Source organism: Salarias fasciatus, chromosome 3, assembly GCF_902148845.1.
Source record: "Salarias fasciatus chromosome 3, fSalaFa1.1, whole genome shotgun sequence".
NCBI lineage: Eukaryota > Metazoa > Chordata > Actinopteri > Blenniiformes > Blenniidae > Salarias > Salarias fasciatus.
The window spans coordinates 25292804-25312307 of record NC_043747.1 but is presented as its reverse complement, the minus strand read 5'-3'; the positions used below and the strand labels follow the sequence as shown (position 1 = coordinate 25312307).

The window sequence follows — 19504 nt, the reverse complement described above, 5'->3', positions numbered from 1 at the left end:
TAATTTTTTGTGTGATATTATAGAGCTTCTTTGTTTTTCAGTGCTTGTTGTCATTTTATGTGTGCTTATGCGTGTGTGTTGTAATTTCTTTGTGTTTGTAAGACCTTTAAGCTTGTTTGTAGTGGTGTTTGCGTGTGTCCAGTGTATGTGGCAGTTTTTGTATCTTTGCAGTAATTCTATTTGCGGTATTTGAGTGTTCCTAGTTTCTAGCAGTTTTAAACACAGTGGTTTTTGTGTTTTTAAAATGTGTGGGTTTGCAGTTGTTGGAGCTCCACCCGGGTCTTTGATTCTGTACTTGGTATGTAAAATACCAAAAGTATCTCCAGATGTAATGTTCAGCGCTGGACCTTACAGGGAGAAAAACACAGTTTTCGCCCCGAAATGATCCTGATCGTTCAGGAAACAGAGCTTTTATCCCGTGATCTGCCCCGACAGACAGGTTGGACTTTGCTTGCAACTGGACAGCTTGGTGTTGATGTCAGCTGTCAGCCAAGAGCTGACATCCTTATCAAGTTTGGAACACTAGTGTGTGAGTGTTGGTATCTCCCGAACATGTGGGTATGTTTACACTTTTAGCAGAACATCTTATAAACTTGGTGCACTTGTCTCAGGAACAAGTGTCTCAGTGACCTGATGTTCAGTTAATGTAGCTGTTTCATGACAGTAGTGATAATTAAAGTATCTGTTCAACACAGTCGTTTGAAATTAACCGTATTGTATTTTTTCTGTTTTCAGTAATTTGACAGTAGTTTTACAGGTGTCTGTATGTGGCTGTGCTCCAAACTTTAGTCCTTTTTTCATTGTTTGTTTGGATTACACTCCATTAATACATTAATCATGAAGACTTTTTTATTTTAATACTTTTTGGGGATTTTAGTTTCATCTGGTTTGGTGTTAAAATGAGTTTCCAAAATGTTGTCTGACTTTCAGCTTGTTGAAAGTTTTTGTTGTTGATTGCAGTTTTATATGAGTTTCTCATAGTTTAACACATTAGTTTGTGTCTTCTCCTAATTTCTGTGTTTGTAATAGTTAGAAATTGATCTTGTTTTTAGTTTTTTTGTGTTAAATTTGTCACGACTTTGTCACTTTTTCCATGTTTGCTGTAATCTCTTATCAGTGGAGAACATAAAGAACACGGAGGCGTGTCTCCGGTCGTTTCCCTTTAAAGTTTGTTTTTATGACCTGAACTAAAAGTTGAATATTCAATCATCTCGTGACGTCACACCGCCGGAGCGCGTGCGGCTCCGCGTGAAGAAGAGGAGGAAGAGGAGGGGGAGGAGGAAGAGGAGGAAGAGGAGGAAGGGGGTAAACAGGGAAGCCAGCGGAGAGAAACCAGCTCTGCCTCCGAAGCTGCAGCGGCTCTGCCCGGGTGGTGAAGCCGTCCTGCGGGCCACCGGGCCGGGCTGAGGCGTCCGAGCGGGACCCGGTGGGAGACCCGGCGGCGGGGGGAAAGTTGACGGCGCTTCTTCTCAACTTGTCCCGAGTTTGGTGCAGCTCGCGGCGGCTGGTGGTAACGAGACACACCGGTTGAGGGAGAACGGGAATTAACGAGCAGCGGCAGCGCGTCCAGAGCGGATCGTTCCGCTGGGAATTGAAGATTCTTCCTCTGGGAATAAAAGAGTATTCCTCTGGGAATTTAAACTCCGTCTGCGGGGAATAAAAGACGAGGCACGCGCAGAAATGGCCGAGGCGCGGACCGAGGAAGAAGAGGAAAACATGAGGAGGGAGAGCCGGGAACAAGTGGTCCGACGGCAGCCCTGCACCTCCGGAGGTAAAACAACAACAACAACCAAAATAACCACAACAACAAGCCCTTTAACTCCTCGAGACCCAGCTGGAGGGAAGCACGAGCTGCCCGGGTCAGAGGGCACGGCCTGTCTCTGCTGCTCCTAATGTGTGTGTGTGCTGCAGTTTTTGTGTTTGTTGTGTGTTTTGAGTTGTTTTTTGTAGTTTTTGTGTGTGTGTGTGTGTGTGTGTGTGTGTGTGTGTGTGTGTGTGAGCGAGAGAGAGAGTGTGAGTGTGTGTGTTGTATTTTGTAGTATTTTTGCTTGTGTTATAGTTTTTATACGTTTATGTTGTAGTTTGTAGTAGTTTTCATGTGTGTGCTGTAGTTTTAGTCTGTAGTATGTTTTCACTTATTGTACTTTGTGTGTGTGCGTTCTAGTTTTTATACTTGTATGTTGTAGTTTGTAGTAGTTTTCATGTGTGTGCTTTAGATGTACTTTGTAGTATGTTTTTACTTGTAGTTTGTGTGTTTGTGTATGTGTGTTGTAGTTTTTAATAGTTTTGTGTGTGTGTGTTGACTCTAGTAGTTTATATGTGTGCATGCTGTAGTTTTTGTGTGTGTAGTATGTTTTTGGTTGTTTTTGTAGTTTGTATGTGTGTGTGGGTTGGTGTAGTTTGTAGTAATTCTTATATGTGCGTTCTGTAGTTTTTGTGTTTGTAATATGTATGTTTGTTGTAGTTTTTGTGTGTGCTTGTTAGTCTCTAAAGGAGCGAGTCAGAGCTTTTTAAAAAAAGTTGAGCTTTACACTTTTACACAGAGATGAAATCAGAATATTTTCAAAAAGCAAATTGTTTCCCTTGTTTCCACACAGAGCAGCATCTCTAAAAAAGTTGCATTTCCCCGTTTCCATGGAGACGGACTCAGAGTTTTCTACTATGGGTTATGACACTTTGGAGGCCGCCATTGTTGTTCGTGTCCATCTTCTCGTTTCAGTTGTTTTGCATGTTGTTATTGGTGTTTGTGTGCGTTGTTGTCATTGTTTGAATGGGTTTTCAGTTTTCCTGCTTGTTTCAGCGGCGAGGTTGAGACACTGACATGGAGCTGTGGTGCGTTTCAGTGCAGCCTGAAACGTATCTTTATGAATTTGGGCGTCGCCCCCTTGAAACCAAAGCTGAATCAACATGTCGCATTTGGGTCAAAGTTCAGGCCCGCAGCAGCGTCTGCAGCCATCGCGGGGGCACACAGGTTATAATTTAACGTGTCTGGACTGTTTGAGGCTATTTTCAGACAGTTTGTAACCTCAAGCAAAAACACGCCATTAGAGGTAATGATACGCCGCGTTACCGCCTGTTTTTCTGTGGTTTTACAGCCATCACTGGTTAATTTAGCCTAAAAGCTGCTCTAATAGCTTCATTTACTGCCTGTGTGTGTAACAGTGACTTTGAGAAAATATTCAGGGAGAAAAAGACAATAAAAATATAATTTTTATGCAAATTTAACTTGACTTCATGACCCCATTTACACGACAGCATCTGAAGTGAAAATGCCGATTTTGCATTTCAGTTTGAGAAAGTGGAAATGCTTTCCAGACCGTGACGATAAGGGGTTTAAGGATTGTCGTCAGACCTGTTTAGAAAGTCGTCGGAGCGGAGACGGCGTCTCGACCCAGTTTACAGCCCGTCTCCAAACAACTGGAAATGTTCCAAAAGTTGTTCCAGCTTGAAGCTTTCTTTAACCAAAATGTAACAATAAAAAAAATTATAAAACTGCACTGAAATCATTATGAACACACAGCAGAATGCAGCTTCCTGCTAAATCTGGAGTTGGACTAAAGTTATCAGTGTTTAAAAAAAGAGAAACCAGTCCGGAGAAGGAAACTGGTCAGAGAGCCAGAAAAACTCAGACCATAAACAGATCAGACAGAAACCAGTGAAACTTGTCAGGAATGACCACAAAACTTTTGAAATTGTTTCTAAACCGGGAAAAGATTGGAAATGTGATCAAACTGAGACCAGAATCCAGTCTGAACCAAGTCCAGACTACGGCCATAAAAATAAGTAACTCTGGGGCTCCGTCTCCCTGTAGACTCGCGGTGTTGAATATCATCGTTTGGTTGATGCATCGTGATGCAGCTACAGAACAAAATCAATTATAATGCAATAATGTTTCTTTATGTTTGTCAATTCTAAACCATATTGATTCCATTTTAGATTTTTATTGACATAAATACACTTGTCATTTTCTAAATTTAAAAGAGTTCATATTTTCCTCACTGCTTTCATTCGTTAAAGGAAAAGTAGTCGCGTGCAGGAAGAAAAACGGAGATGTAACAGAGTTATGCATCGCGGAAACGAATCATTGACAAGATGATCAATATGGAGGCCAGTGCCAAGATACTCAGCCCTGTTGGAGACGAGGGAAACTCTGCTTCCTGGACCTGGTTCTCTGATACTCTGCTCCTGGTCGTCCTATATGTCTGTGATTTAGGATGTAGGTTTAGATTTAGGATTCAATAGGAAAACTGCATCCTTATCTAGTGTTTGTGAAATTGCTGTTTTCAATACGACATATAAACGGGGCCAAGAACTAACTAAAACCAGACAGAAACATGTTCAACATAATTTAAAAACTAGTTTGAAACCCACTGAAAATGTGAAACCAATCTACAGTCTATCTAGAAATAGTCAGAAACCAATGAGAGATGTTCCTCAACCTCTAACAAAGACAGAAACCTGAATAAACTGGTTCTGAAAAATCATTTAAAAACCAACATAAAACATTCATGTTTTAAATATGATGTGGAACAGAACTGACTAAGAAGTCCATTTTTCTTTTATTTTGTATATTTTGCCCTCAGAGGTCCAGCTGATGTCAGATCAGAGCGTCTCTCTGTCCTGTAGCTGCTGGAGCAGCAGGAAACCAGCTGAAGCTGAGAGAAATGCGTCTGTGCCACCGTCTGCTATTGTGCAGTCGAACTCAAACGCTTGATTCTGAATGACGTCATTTGTCTTGCAGCCTCAGTGAAAGAATTTTAGTTGTGAAATGTTTTGTTCACGTCAGGCGTTTGGCGGCAGCGTTGGGATTGTCAGAAATGTCTGTTCGGCCTGCAGCGCTCTGGGACTCTGCTCTGGAACTCAACCTGTTCCTCATTTTTCACACTGCTGAAGTCGGTTCTTCTGCTTCATCAAAACCTGTTTGTTTTGATTCTCGAGGAAGATGTTTCAGGACTTTTTTCAAGTAAAAACACGTTGTTTCTGCATTTTTGAGTCGGAAAAAGTTTCACGTTTCCACGGCAACATTTTGAAAACAATGTTTCCATGGAAACAGTATAGTTTTGTTGTCACTACCTGGTGCTGCAGCGACGTGCTGCACACACACGTGCTGCAGAGAGCAATACACTCTCAACATGAACAGTGTGGTGTGCATGTGCAGTTGCGCTAGAGTTTCCAGAAAGTGTCATTTTTGCTTGTCTACATGAAGTGTTTCCAAAAAAAAATTCCACCTTAAAGGTGCATTTTAGTGTTCACCTAAAATCCAACAAAGGTTTTGCGTTTTCACTTGAAATCTGTGTCAGCGGGCCTTAAAAGAAGACATTTTTGCAGGAAGTCTGCTCAGAAAGAGCCAGGAATTGAAGCTGTACCAGTGAGGTAAAGGAAGGGAGAAAGTTGGTTTGAGTGTCCTCGTTAATAAAAGTTTATAAGTCAAAAAATATATGAATAATATATATAAATATATATATATAAAAAATAGCCTCTTCCACAGATGGGTTGGGGGAAAAAAACAGTATAAAAGCCATAAAGTCCAGTTTTTGTACCATGTTGGGGCATCAATCAGACCAAAACACCGTCGAAAAGTCGATGAAAAACCAGTGCAGAAGTTTAAAAAGACAAGTCAGAAAGCAGTTTAAAGATCATTCCAGAAGTTTGCAGAGAAGTTTGCAAACTGTTTGAAGAGCGGCTGGGAAACCAGCTGGAAACCAGCTGAAGATCCACTGAGTTCGGTCGTAACTGAACTAACCAGTCACCAGTTCAGAGCCGTCTGGAAACCAGCTGATCTCTGACAGCAGCTGACGATCCAGAACAACAGCATCAATGAGCCGAGCCGATGTTAGACTGAATGGTCTGAACCGGTCTGTTAGTTCAAACTATCCCAAACGTCTCCCCCTAACCTCTGACCCCTGAGCTCTGACCTCCTCCTGATGGAGCTTGGTGCTGAGTCAGCGTTTGAAGCCTGCGGCTCAAACATCTGGAAGCGTTCACGCTCCGGCAGCAGGAGCACGCCGGCCAATCACGGTCCTGCTTCCTGGGAGCTCTCTGCCAATGGCGCGGCCGGCCAGGGCAGGAGTGGGCGGGGCTAGTGGAAAGTTTTAGAGACAGAGGAGAAGAGAGGAAGAAGAAGAAAGGGGAGAAATACAAAGTTGGGGATTCAGCAGGAAAATAAGCGGCAGGAGGATTTTATCAGATCTCCAGGTGAGTTTTTCAGTCCGAGGAATCGAGGGAAAGAGACGACCGCCTCTTCTCCTTTCCCCTCCGGCTTTTTTAGTTTTTCCTGCTGAGCTTTTAAAGGTTATGACAGGAAGTCCACGTTGGTCTCTTCACCTTCACTCCTCAGTTTCCTCTTCCCTTCCTCATCCAGATGCTGCGTTTCCATTAACAGACATTCATTTGTAGGGAGAAGAAGACAAGAAATAGCAAAAGATCTCAGTCAACAGAACGGAAGGATTGTTTGTGTCTTGTCTTGCTGATGTTTGGAGGTGTTGGAGTGTGTTTCCACCTCGTACAGACTCTCCTCGCAGCTCCTGACCAGAGTTCTTCTTCTGTCTCCTCTCAGGTCGGCCCGACAGGCGTAAACCGGAACATCGCCACAGGTAGGAGAGCTTCCTCCTCTGCTGTCTGACCGGGATCCAGTCAGCCCCGCCTTTAGAGCAGGGGTCCCCAACCGCCGGGCCGCGGACCCGCACCGGGCCGCAATGAGAGAATAACGTTTTAATTTGAAAGTGTGCATTTAATTTTCCATGAGTCTGAATTGAGTTCTGTTTTGAAAAGTGCTTCACTTCCACCAGAGCTGATTTTGTGTACTTTATTGTCATTTTTTATTGATTTATTTTTCTCATGCATCGTTAAACCCTAATTGCAGCCTTTTTATACACCGTTCTGTTGGTCCGCGAAGAAGCAACTGACTCCGTCTCCATGGAAACGGGGAGGAAAACGCAATTGCTCTGATCCACTGCTACTCTTCCTGCACGCCGCAGCAGACAGTTCTGCACATGCTCAGTGGAAGGACTATAAAAATAAAGTTCTAGAGAGCGCAATGACTCCCAGTCCAGGTTCTCCTGGTCCTGGTTCTGGTCTCAGTCCAGGTTCTCCTGGTCTTCGTAGTTTCAAAGTTGACAGTGTATTGTTCTAATGTGGAACATCCTAAAAGTTACGTTGTTTTCAGAACGTTGTCATGTAAACGCAAATCTTTTCTTAAATGAAAACGCAAAAACCGATGCGTTTTCACTAGAAACGCTGTCTTTACCTGACCGCTCAAAGCTTCAAGGAGAAGCTGGTTTTTGCTCCTGAGCGGAGTGGATTTCTCTGTGGCAGACTTTTCCTCCCCTTCAGTTGTGACACACTCCTGAAAGTATTTTGGCTGTTTTGTGGCTGGCATGGCAACCAGCTGGAGAAGTCGCAGGGTTTAACAGGCGTGTGTGTGTGTGTGTGTGTGTGTGTGTGTGTGTGTATGTGTTGTTGGGGAGGTGGAGCTTTGGAGTCTTTGGATCACCTAATGGTCTGCAGCTAGAGAATTAGAGTTTCTGGGACGCTGTCAACAAAGGAAAACAGCAGATTGTTCATATTAGCGTCTGCAGAAGAGACAGTGGGGTCTTTGTTCATCCTGTTATGAGGAAAACGCCTAATCGTGCTGCTTTTAGGAGATTTCCTCACGCCACATCAAAGCTCTGAACGCACACTGTGTTATTCATCCGAAGCAACGCAACCTTGGTTTGTGTTGCTTTGTATCAGTCAGAGGTAGAAACAGAAAGTCCTCTGAGGAGATAAAGTGATCAGACCATCGATCAAGTATTAGAAATCAGTCCCTCAGCTCGGCCGTGCTTTGTTAGAGGAACGTTATTTTAAAACTTAGTTGCACCAAATCAACATATTAGATGTATCTACCTTTATATTACAGTTTTGGACTGAAGGAAGAGACTTTCTGCAGAAAAGAAGAGACGAAAAGCAGATAAAAGGTTGGAAAAAAGAAAAAATTTCCAAAACGCAAATATGTGTTTTCACTTGAGCTGTTGTCATGGAAACGGGCCATCGTGCTGGACGTAACGTCTACCTTCTTTCGTCCAGTCTCACCTGCCGTATTTTACAAGCTTTCCCTGGTGGAGACAGAAACGTTCAGAGAGCTGCAGGTCAGAACATGAAGTCTGGAGCGGATCGCTCTGCTCTGGCTCCTCGCTGGTCTTCTCCTGGTAGAAGCAGGCCTGAGTGATTTTCCAGCAGTGTCAGGGGTGAGTCATGAGCGTCTGTTCCCGGTTAGCAGCTCGGTGGTAAAAAAGAGAGCAGAGAACCGAGTCCAGGACAAAGACTGGAGGGGATGAGACTCCCTGGAAGACGAGAGTCTGACCTCCTGTTGTCTGGGAGAGTCTGTTGGACCAGAGCCGGCAGAGCTACAGCGTCGTTTTAGACTCAAACTGTTACAAAAACTAAGACTTTGTGACTTTTTTGGCCTGAGAAACCTGAGAGTGAACAACAGAGAAGTTAGTCAAACTTTTAAACTGAGGAGATTTTTTTTTTAAGTTGTTTGTAATCAAGAAGGTGGAAAATGTGAGTTCTTTGCAAGCAGAATGTTTATATTGGTCCTGAAAATGTCTTGGAGAGTCTTTGGGAAGAGCTGCCGCAATGCCAGAGCTGCAACACAAATGTTTTTATTTTGTGCTGTGGCTTTGAGTTGGATTTGGATTTGTCTTTGTTTTGTAGTGTAGCTTTACCATCTGTGATTTTTTTTTATTGTGTTTTTTGAATATTTGGTCAAGCTTTTTTCTATTTGAGTTGTAGCTTTTGTGTTAATGCTGTAGTATTTGAGTTTTTGTTCTATTTAGGGGTGAACGATTAAGGGAAATATCTAACTGCGGTTTTTCTGGCAGATATTTCATATTTTGATGAGATGTATTTCCTTCACATCAGGCTTCAGTGCCATGTTCAACACATACAGTAATTAAAATGTGACAGAAATTTACACCAAAACATTAAATGCTCTTTATTCTCGGTTGAGTCTCACTGACCACCCTGCTGCCCCGCCTCCCACCTGTTCCAAGTCTGTTGACCTTAGGCTAAGCCCCGCCCCTAAATGCAAACAAACCAATAGCATTCAAGTACCAACTGCCTGGAAACGCCCACTCTGACCTCTTTTGGTTTGGAATTTTTCCCAGAGTTTAAGCATGTGTTATTTTTGTAATTAAATGTTGAAATTTTGTTTCTTGTTTTTCTTGTATTTTTTTGCATTAAGTTGAGGTTTAATAGGCTTCATTTGTACATTTACAACATTATTGTGTTTAACCAAACTGAACAGTTAGCCAACTCAAAAGATAGCTTTCTTGAATTACAAATATGAATTTATTCACTATCTGTACTTTATAGTGCGCGAAGATAACAGTACAAGCTAACAAGCACATTGAGCAACTTTTAGTTTGATATTTGTATTTTTATTAGAAGTTTTTAGGCTGCGTATTCGGAAAAAACACGATTGATATAACTCTGAGAGACACATTATGTAAGCCTGAGCTCTTTCTACTTCTCTGCGCTGTTTTCAGCACTGAGTCGAGTTTCCTCAACATTTTAACAGTGACTCACTGCACCATCTGGTGGTGGAACGTGGTATTGCAGAAATCATCCCTGCGGATGGTTGATTCACTTCTGTAGATTTTTCTGTTCATCTTTGCTAATTATAAGTTGTAAGCAAAATATGTGGCAGCCTCTACTTTTTACAGACTAAATGACTAGTTGTTGATTAAGAAAATGCCAGTTTTAGGTACTTTTTTTGCAAAAAGTATCCTTTGCGATTGGAGAGAAATGAGTGCGATTGAGCTGTTGTTTTGTTTTTGTGTCTCTGCAGCCAGGGCCCTCTGTCGTCCATCAGGGCTGTCATCAAGAGGAGTGAGTGTCTTTTCATCTTTCATCAGGAAAATACAAATTCTCTAAATCTGATTTTGTGGGAAATTTTTGTACCTATATTCTTTTTAGTTCAAATGCCACTTTGAATATCATGACAAGTACAAAAATGTTCATTTTTACTGCTCAGTCAGCCTGTCAGGCTTAATCAGGGGATTATTGCATTGTTTTTGGGTTTGGGTTTCTGTGTAAATTTGTGTTTACATCCAGGTCAAACTGGTTGCCTGACGTTATGAACAAAGCATCTCATTGTCATTTTTATGTTTTAAACTGCTGCTTCGTGCCTCATTGTGACTTCTGCATTCCCGTCTTCAGCCTCCACCAGGACCACCTCCCTCTCCGAGACCTCCAGAGAGCGGGAGCGGGACCGAGACCGGGACCGGGAGCGAGACAGGAGGTGAGACGGAGTCCGTGTCGGTTTCAGTTTTAATGCTGATGCAGCGCCTGGCCGTGTTTACAGTAAATAAGCTCCATCAGCAGATCGTCTCTCGGCTCCTTCCTGCAGAATTACTGAAAAACCGCGCTGTTGTTACCTAACATAACCCTTCAGCACTAACGTTAGCATTTCCTTATCGGGAGCTAATGAGCTCATCGTTGCTATTCCACTGAATTCCGCATTCCTGCAGGTGTCATGTCATGAACCATCGTCCTCTGGATGGGATCACTGTTAGCATTCGCATTAGATCCTTTGGTGCTCATGATGATTTCATAAATCATTGAGTTCTCCTCACCTTAACTGCTGTTAGCATTAGCTTTAGCATTATCAAAAAAGCTTTGAGCTGCTGTTGTCTGGATCTGTCAGGCATCATCTTAGAGCGACGTAGTTTCATTACTGCTGCAGAGTTTGACTCTAATTTAATCCTCTAGATGTTTGTTTCTCCTTGTGAATAAAGTCGAGTCGAATCATGAAATTGTCAAATTGGAATCGAATTTTGACGTGTTGTTGTTTCATTTCCAGGCGTCCGGAGATCACCATCCTGTCAGCGGAGCCGCTGGCCTCCGCCCCCTGGTTCCCCGGCGCCTCCGGAGGTTTCCCGCCGCCCCCTCCTCCTGCTGCACAGATCTGGGGATCCACGATCCCCCCCGCCATTCAGGTGAGCCGCCAAGGGCCGTCGGCTCTATAAAAATGCGTTTGCGTGGCAGCGCTTTGAAAAGGATGTCCGTTTTCATCGACTCCGAGCACCACAGTCCTGAAAACAGACATCCAAACCACAGTGGAAGTTTCCCTTTTCACTAAAATGTTGTGTAAACAGAGCTTCAGTAAACAAAGTCTGGTTAGTTTAGTTTCGCCTTCAGACGTCTGCATGAAAATGTGGCCGACTGCTGATGCAGGTTCAGATTTTTTTTCCAGAGAAATCTCTCAACAATACAGAGAAATGCCACAAATGAATCAGAAATTGCGTAGAATGATTCCCAGCGGTTACAAAATATCCTCAGTTTCACCGCAGGAAGCCTAAACTGATGGTTTTCCGTCTTCTGGCTTCTTCAGCCGCCTCCTTCCTATGAGGAGGTGATCAGGGAGAAGACTCAGGAGCAGGTCGTCCTCCCGTCTTCCTCGTCCTCCTCCTCATTGTCTTCACTTCCCATCTCGACAACAACCATCGCCACGCAGACGGACACCGGAGCGGCGCCCGGACCGCCGGAGTCTCCAGGTGACGGTAAAACTCCGTGTGGCCGAACGGTGACCTCTCGCGTTCCGATACCTAACGGAGGTCGTTTGTGTTTTCAGTTCGCCGACCCGTCAGACCGCCGCGGCCGCCTCTCCCCTCCCCTCCCAGGTCGTCCCTCGTGGACGACGTCGCCCCCAGCCAGTCGACGCTGCCCCTTCGCCCCGAGCCCGCCTCCGCGTTCGCGCCGTGCTGCGACCTCCTCGGCGACCTCTGCTCACCGTCGACCTCCGCCGACGTGGTGCCGTGTCCGCCGGCCGCTCCGGTTCTGCAAGAGCGCCCCAGGCCCCGCCCCCGCTCTAAGATCGGCGTGCGGCCGATCGGGAGCGAGGTCAAAGTTCAGACTCTGGTGAAGCTGCGAGAAGACGGCTTGGCCACTTTGGCCGCCGCCCAGGCCGCCCGCTCGGGAAGCGACGCCGCCGGCAGAGACTCGAGTCAGGGGACGTACCTCCAGGAGCTGCTGGACGCCTTCGGCGGGGACGACTGGGGCTTCCCCGACCGCCGCAGCGACAGCAGCGACCTCAGCCAATCAGAAAGCGAGGAGGAGGAGGAGGAGGAAGACATGGCGACTCTGAGAGCGAGGATTCAAGCCTTCGAGCAGCAGGTGGCTGATGGGAGCTCTGGGGTCACGGAAGGTCCGCCGAACCCTTCAGCCAAACCCGAACCTCGACCACGCCCCCGTCTCCAGGGGCAACCTTCCAAACCCGCCCCGCCCGTCGTCGCACCCAAACCCAAGAACTTCTCGTCTGGTCCCAAACCGTCCAGCAAGGTATTCTGGGAAGACGCGGCGGCAACAGGAAGTCCTGTGGACCATGCAGAACCCGACTCTGCAGGAGTCCCGCTGAAGACTGAGACCCCTCCAGCCTCAGAGCCCCCGCCCTGCCGGTCCTCCGCGAAGCCCCCGGTGACCCCCAAACCACAAACCACCCCGGAGGCGCCCGTCCCTGCACCCAGACCCCCGCCGCCCAAACTCGCCACACCCGTGAGCGACGGCCACCCCCCCTCCAACCCCCGGCCCCCTCCCAGACCGTCCGTCACCCCCAGGGCCAGCCCTGGCGCCTCACCCCAGGACAAGAGCGCCGCAAACGGAGGCGCCACCCCGGCCCTGCCCCCCAGACCCTCGCCGGAGGCCTGTAGCGCCGCCCAGACGGCGCCGACCCGGACAGGAAGCGAGGAGAGCCAGACTGGTGAGTGCCGCTCAGGTTGACGTGAGATCAGGAGCCCTGAAATCCCACCGCCGGTTTTCAGATGGCGTTCCGAGGTGGAGCTGATTGCGATCCTGTGATTTCAGGGAAAGCGGGAAGCATCCGGCCCGACGTCCCGACCAAGCCGGCCGCGCTGAGCTCGCCGCGCAGATCCAGCGGTAAGAGAGCGGATCTGCACCGACGCCTCCGGACGACGTCTGGCCGGCACAGTGAAGCGTTTGAGGGCTTAAAGACACACATGAGGCTCGTTTGTGGAAGAAATATGCAGACATGGAGAGATCTGGTGTGTGTTTGTGTGTGCGTTATGTGTATGTGCACACACTCGTTACTGAAAGAGAGTGTGTGTTGTGTTATGCAATGAGGCTTGTGAAAGAAAAATGCTGTGATTGTGTGAGCGAGAAAAAAGCCTCCACTGTTGTTGAGGGCTTATCGGATCAGAAGTGTGTGTGTGTGTCTGTGTGTGTCCAGGGCCAGTTCTTAGCTATGATACTGAGACTGACAGTAATGACGATGTTGCTGTTGTTGCGTGTTGGTGCTGATTTCATCATCACTGATTCAACCCTGCCTGAGGCTCACTGATGACTTTCCCTGAAAACAATGAGGTATTCAAGTTTTGTAGACTGTAAGTCGAGCTTTTTTTTCTTTCTTTCTTTTTTTTCAAGCGTTTGAGCAGTGAATAGCGAGTTTTGTACTAAATTATACTGGTTCATACCATGTGGGACCACTAGATGTCACTCCATGACAACAAGTGCTTCAGAAAAGACACTCAGATATTTCACTGATCTCACAAGTTCCCAAGAGAAACGCACACAGCCGATTTTAAAGTGAAAACAGAAAGAGAGCATCATGAAGAGTGTGTGAGAAACTTGAGGGAACTGAAGCAAAACAGAGACCGACGTGATGAAGAAAAACCGAGAGGGCTCGTCAGAAGTCACTTTCAAAGTTCAATAAATGGACAAAGTGAGAAAATATCTGAATGCTTTATTCCTCACCTCCAGCTCCAAATATTGCCCCCAAACCGACTGGAGTTTCATCGACGCCTCCAGAAGATTCTCACCAAGGCTCGGCCAAACCGCCAGGACCGGCCAGAACCCAGCCTTCAGCTCCGGCTCCAGCCTCCAGGAAAGGTCCTGTCGGTCCCACCAGAGCTGAAACCCCCCACGCAGAGAACCCCTCAGACCCCGGTGTCCCTGGACGGTGAGAGAACTCCCTCTAATGTCCAGACTGTAGAGCATCTTCCTCCACTGACTGATACAGCTATAGGTGGTAGTATTCACTCCTCTTTGTTCCTGATGGAACATGTCTTCCTTTAAAAAGTCCAATAGTTTGTTTTGTTTTTTTCTCTCTCCAGCACATCGAGTGTGAAGCTCCTTCCTCTCCGTCCTCCACCAATCAAGTCCAACCCTGGGCGCCCGCCCCCTCCAGGGTCCAGCTCGGCCTCCTCAGCCAATCAGATCTCACCTTTGTCCAAAACAGTCGACGCCCCGCCCGTCACCCCGGCCTCGTCATCTCCCTCACCTGCGACGGCCGATCAGACGCAGACACAAAAAGCCCCGAAGCGAGGCCCCCCATTGCCGCCCCGCCCCAAACCTGGACACCCGCTCTACAGCAGCTACGTGGTAATGTTTCATCCCGCTGGCCTTTTCCTGGCAGATTCCTGATGCTGGTGTTGGTGCATTCCTAGGATTGACATCACTTTACTTAAGTTTGAAGTAAATTGAAGATCAGGCTTGAGAAGTGCTGATTCCTGATTCTTGGATGAAAATAATTCTGATTTTATTTTCTGCATCAGAAGCAGGAAGTGCTGATAGTCCTGGACGACCCTAGCCCCGCCCCCTCAGAGCTCGCCCCAGTTGAAGAAAGCCCTCAGACCGCTGTCACCAACCCATCAGAGTGCCTGCTGGACCTGGACACCCGACCGGAAGCCATCATTGATCCGGACGGCCAGACGAAGGCGGCCTTGGAAGGCCTGTCGGACTCCCAGGTATCCCAGGCATCCCTGCACCAGGCTGTTGGTTTGGATGACTTTCCTCTGAGCACAGTAGTTATCGGGTCGTCTTCTTTAATCTTTCAGTCCATCCTGCCTGTGCGGCCCGTTGAGCAGAAGGAACAGCCGGACCCTCCTCCTGTCAGGTTGGTCCCATGCGAACTCTGTCCAAACCATAAACGGGTTCCAGTTGCTGCAGAGAAAAATACACAACTGTCATTAACAATAACGACTACAGCTGTGGAACACATAGCAGCGGCAACATTATTGAAAAGTAGAATTTTTCCTCACTGAACATGAAGACAGAATTGGATTATTGTCAAAAAGTTGGGTTTTCTACCCACTTCCACCTAGACAGAGCTGTAGCATTTTCAAAAAATTACATTCCCAGTTACACAGAATCGCAGCGTTTGCAAAAAGTTTAGTTTCTCCTGGTGACACTGAGTCAGAGCATTTTCAGAAAGTTGCATTTCCCCTGTTTACTCTGTTGTTGTTCTTTTGCTGCCTTTTTTGTACTGTGAAGCACTTTGGCCGGCCACTGTATCTTATGATGCATTGAAGTTTTAACTACAGTTCAGAACAGTCCACACTTTATTGCATTGAACCTGTTTTTGTACCTGATTTTCTTTTCAAGCTGTATTAGCCATTTTTTCTGTTTAAACAGTTTTGTGTGCTTTTTTCTACCATATTTCATTTCTTATGTTAGAAATTGTAGACACTTCACGTTTTTTAAGCTGTTCTGTCATTTTTTTTTACCCCATTTCTTGTGATTTTTGCTATTTTTCCCAATTTTACTTGAACCTTTTTTTAAACTCTTTTGAACCAGGAGTGACGAATCATAATTTTAAAATAAGTTCAATGTTTATTAACGTATCATGTGGTGAAGGCTTCATGGAGCCGCTACAGAGGGACTAAAGAGCCACATGTGGCTCCAGAGCCGCAGGTTGAACCCCCCTGTGCTACAAAAATAAAGCTGACATTGACTGAGTGTAGGTGTTTTCAAAAAGTTGTATCCTGTTTACTCTGACTTGGAGTGTTGTCTAACACTTGTTTATGTGATCATTCAAACGACTCGTCTCCCATTGGCTTGTAAAGTTCCCGTTTCCTGTGAGCGTAGTGCAGCTTCTCTAAATGTCATCTCGCCACGTCATCGTCAAAGAAAACGCTCCGACCCGTTTTTCTGAGCAGGATTCAGACGTCCCTGGTAACTCGCTCTGCTCCCTGCAGCGGCCCCCGATGCGTGGCGGCGTTCGACTACGAGGGGGAGGAGGAGGACGAGCTGACCTTCTCCCAGGGAGACGTCATCGCTCTGCTGGAGCTGCTGGACGGCGACTGGGGGCGGGGCCGGATCCACGGCAGGGAGGGAATATTCCCGCTCGGCTTCACGGAGGTGGTGGAGGCGCTCCCGCAGAGCCGGCCGGACCCGGCCATGGAAAACACAGGTGAGCTGTCAGCCCTTACAGGGGAAGACTGTGGCTTTCCATCAATAAAATGCATCAAATCTCATTTGTTTTGGTTATATTTGTCTCAGAATTATTGAAATTAGCGTCTGAAAACCTACAATAACTTGCCGACGATTGAGGCTTTGTTCACACGACGACAAAGTAGCAATAAACAAAGTATCAGATTACCATTATTGACAATTTTTTTCTCTTAAAGTAGCATTAAGGTTTAACTGTATCGATCGGTTACATTTCAGAGCAATAGAGTGTCAATAAAACACCCTCTTATGGTCCAGCATGCTGACTGCATTGTTTTCAGTGTTTCTATGGTTTCCGTGGAAACAGATGTTTTCAAAACGTCACCGTGTAAATGTGAAACTTGGCAGAGAAACGGCAAAGAAAGCATTTTTCCTTCCTGTCAATGACGTCTGTGTTTCTTCCAGCAGTATTTTACAGCCATTTCCTGCTGATCTCCCTGCTTGGATTTTGGGTTTGACGTTTCTCGTCTCCATTTCCCTCCACAGCTGCGCCCAAGTCCTCACCGGCCTCGGACTCCCAGGTGTGTGTGTAAAAAGAAAAATATTCCACACTGACATGTTTCAGTGCCGTTTTTCGTGTCGTTGACAGATTTTTTTCCATCTCAAAAGTGCCAGGTCACTCCAGGAAGTGACGTGGCGCCGGCGGCGGCGGAGGAGGAGGAGGAGGAGGAATGGGACGAGGCGCTGTTCGACTTCCCCGGTCAGACGGCGGAGGACCTGTCCTTCCAGAAGGGGGCGCTGATCCGGGTGATGGAGCACGTCGACGGCGAGTGGAGGAGGGGCAGAGTGGACGGGAAGGAGGGGCTTTACCCGGCGGCCTTCACCCAGCCCTCCCTGCGTCCGCCGCCGGCGGGTGGAGGATCGGCCAGAGCCGTGTTCGACTTTACGGCTGAGAACCAAGACGAGCTGACTCTCAAGGTCTGTGATTGGCCGATTCTCTCTCTCTCTCTCTCTCTCTCTCTCTCGCTCTCTCGCTCTCTCTCTCTCTCTCTCTCTTTCTCTGTCTCCACAACCCTCTGAAACACTGATCTCCTCTGGACTCACGCTGGATCTTTGCTCTTGCCCGCCGCGGTTCGTATCAACGGTTCGGTTTCCCCCTGCAGGTCGGCGATATCGTGACGCAGGTGGAGTCGGTGGACGAGCAGTGGATCGTGGGAGTCGTGGCCGGGAAGCGAGGGATCGTGCCTAAAAACTACATTTCGCTCCTCTGAGGAGAGCAGCTCGGCGTGGGCTGAAGGAGAAATGCTGGATCCTCATCGGGGGGCGGGGCTTTGACCCGGCGACGCCTCCATCAGTCCAAACCGCTCAGACCCTTTCCAATGACTGATAACTGGAGGAACCTGAAAGACACGACATGTGCTCGATTTCCCTTCATCTGCACTTTCCTCCTCTACTGAACTTTCTTTTTTTAATTCTATTGAAATCTGTCTTTCGCAGATCGGTTTCAGCCCTGAACCAATGAAAACGGTCCAAACTAGCTCTGTATTCACGAGTCAGATCACTACGGCGGAGTTTTGTTGCTTGTTCTTTTAACCCTTCTGTTGTTTTTTTTGTTTTTTTAAGGAATGAAACAACCTTCTTGTTAACCATCAGAGTGCAATTGAGTGAAGTGTTATTTGTCTTTATTTTACCAGAAAATCTGCTGACTTTGGTCTAAATTAAAGTTTGAATCGTTTTCATTTTCAGCTCGAAACAGAGGCGTCAAGACAGACAAATCAAACCAGTTCTGCCTTATTCTCAGTGGATTCAATGTTTTTTTTTTTCCACAACTTTTCACAATGTTTCAAGATATTTTGAAGATTTTTAGGAATTCTCATGGCCCGAGTCGGCCGCTGTAGATTACTGAGTAAACGTGCCAGAGACCGCAAAGACTGAAAGGTGAGTTTAACTGATTAAGAGACTGTTGAGGCAAAGCTTCTGGAGCGAACATTTGAAGGAGGGATGAACCACAGCTATGTGTTCTATTAGAGTGTGTGTGTGTGTGTTGAGCATTAAAATTGAGTGTTTCGTCAAGGAAGGATCGAGTTTGTTCTGTCAGAACGCCACCAGAGACACGGCATTGGGATTTTCTGAGGGATACTTTTGTCAGTACCAGCGATGCTTGAAATATTTCACTGTGCCTTCAGAGCAGCTTCCAACACGTGGTGTTCCTCTGAACGGTACGCTGGACTGAGCTGTCTGGGCATCACCGCTCAGTTGCTGTGCCTTACCCAACAAAGAGTATGTGTTTGTCCTAGAACTTCTCGATACCACAGTACCTGTTATCGCTCAATACTTCTGGATTGGATTACTCAACAATACCTTTACGCCTCCCCACTCTACCTTTTACGTTTCTCTGCTCTACCTTGGCGTTTCCTCAGTCTATCTTTGCATTTCCTAACTCTACCTTTGCGTTTTTCCGCTTTACCTTTGCGTCTCCCCGCTCTACCTTTACATTTCCTCGCTCTCCCTTTGTGTTTCCCCTTCTCTACCTTTGTTTCATCTTGTCTTTTTCCATTACCACTCTTCCTTTCAGTTAATGGGCAGTACACCTGAGAGACCTAAGAAACTTTTAAAATGCTCCACTTTTGACATCATTTTTGACCCCCTCATAAATATGATGCCACAACTTTCAAAATAACTCAAAAGTAATCGCCATGAAAATGTTGCTGTGACTTTTTTCACATCTCTGATAATGGAATTAGCAGCTGTTCATGAAATTAACTTACATTTTGAAGAAATTAAGCTTTTTGTTTTTATTCTTCTTTTCCCTAAAAGTTAGATTTGTTATTGTTTTAACCACGTCCGTTCCGGAGTGGTCACAGTAATTCCGGCAGTCCAGCCAAGAGAACCTCGCCATCTGTTCATTTCCTCAAATCTGTGATGTTAATTGAACTGTAGTTTGCTTTTCTTTAAGGTGATGAAGTCTAGATGCAGTATTATAGCTCATCTATTCCAGGTCGTCTGCTTATTTCAACGTTCTATTAAGACACATGAGAAGATGGAAATCTTGATCATAAGTGAAAAGTTATTTGAGTATCTGACAAACATCGATCAGCATTCAGTGGTCTTTTATTCCTACATTTTTTGCACTTTATAATGTGTCTGGTTGTGCTGTCATTTCAGGCGTCAGCAGGCGGCGCCACGACCGATTCAGACTGTGACGCGTTGAGTGAAAAAAAAAAAAAAAAACACTTTGAACCCATCCGACTGGTCTTTGTTCACTTTCAAGTCAGTAGAGGAAATGTGTGTGAGTGTGACAGAAATCCTGGCACCACGCGTTGTTTATGTAACCAAACAT

The 19504-nt window shown here is 46.2% G+C and overlaps 1 protein-coding gene across 3 annotated transcripts; it reads left to right on the top strand.

Moving 5' to 3' along the window:
• Positions 1 to 1292: 1292 nt before the first annotated feature.
• LOC115380969 (SH3 domain-containing protein 19-like) lies at positions 1293 to 19441 on the top strand. Of its 3 annotated transcripts, none has more exons than XM_030082323.1 (16): positions 1293 to 1771; positions 6557 to 6593; positions 9830 to 9870; positions 10201 to 10282; positions 10844 to 10979; positions 11375 to 11537; positions 11615 to 12739; positions 12844 to 12915; positions 13756 to 13954; positions 14109 to 14376; positions 14550 to 14741; positions 14832 to 14890; positions 15972 to 16186; positions 16711 to 16745; positions 16834 to 17142; positions 17328 to 19441. In XM_030082323.1, the coding sequence occupies exons 1-16, from the start codon at positions 1681 to 1683 to the stop codon at positions 17433 to 17435; spliced, it is 3132 nt and encodes a 1043-aa protein (XP_029938183.1). In that variant the 5' UTR covers positions 1293 to 1680; the 3' UTR covers positions 17436 to 19441. The 3 variants fall into 3 exon arrangements, with proteins under 3 accessions (XP_029938183.1, XP_029938174.1, XP_029938192.1); XM_030082314.1 differs by having other exon boundaries at positions 11375 to 11543; XM_030082332.1 differs by lacking the exons at positions 16834 to 17142; positions 17328 to 19441 and having other exon boundaries at positions 11375 to 11543; positions 16633 to 16739.
• The last annotated feature ends 63 nt before the right edge of the window (positions 19442 to 19504 follow it).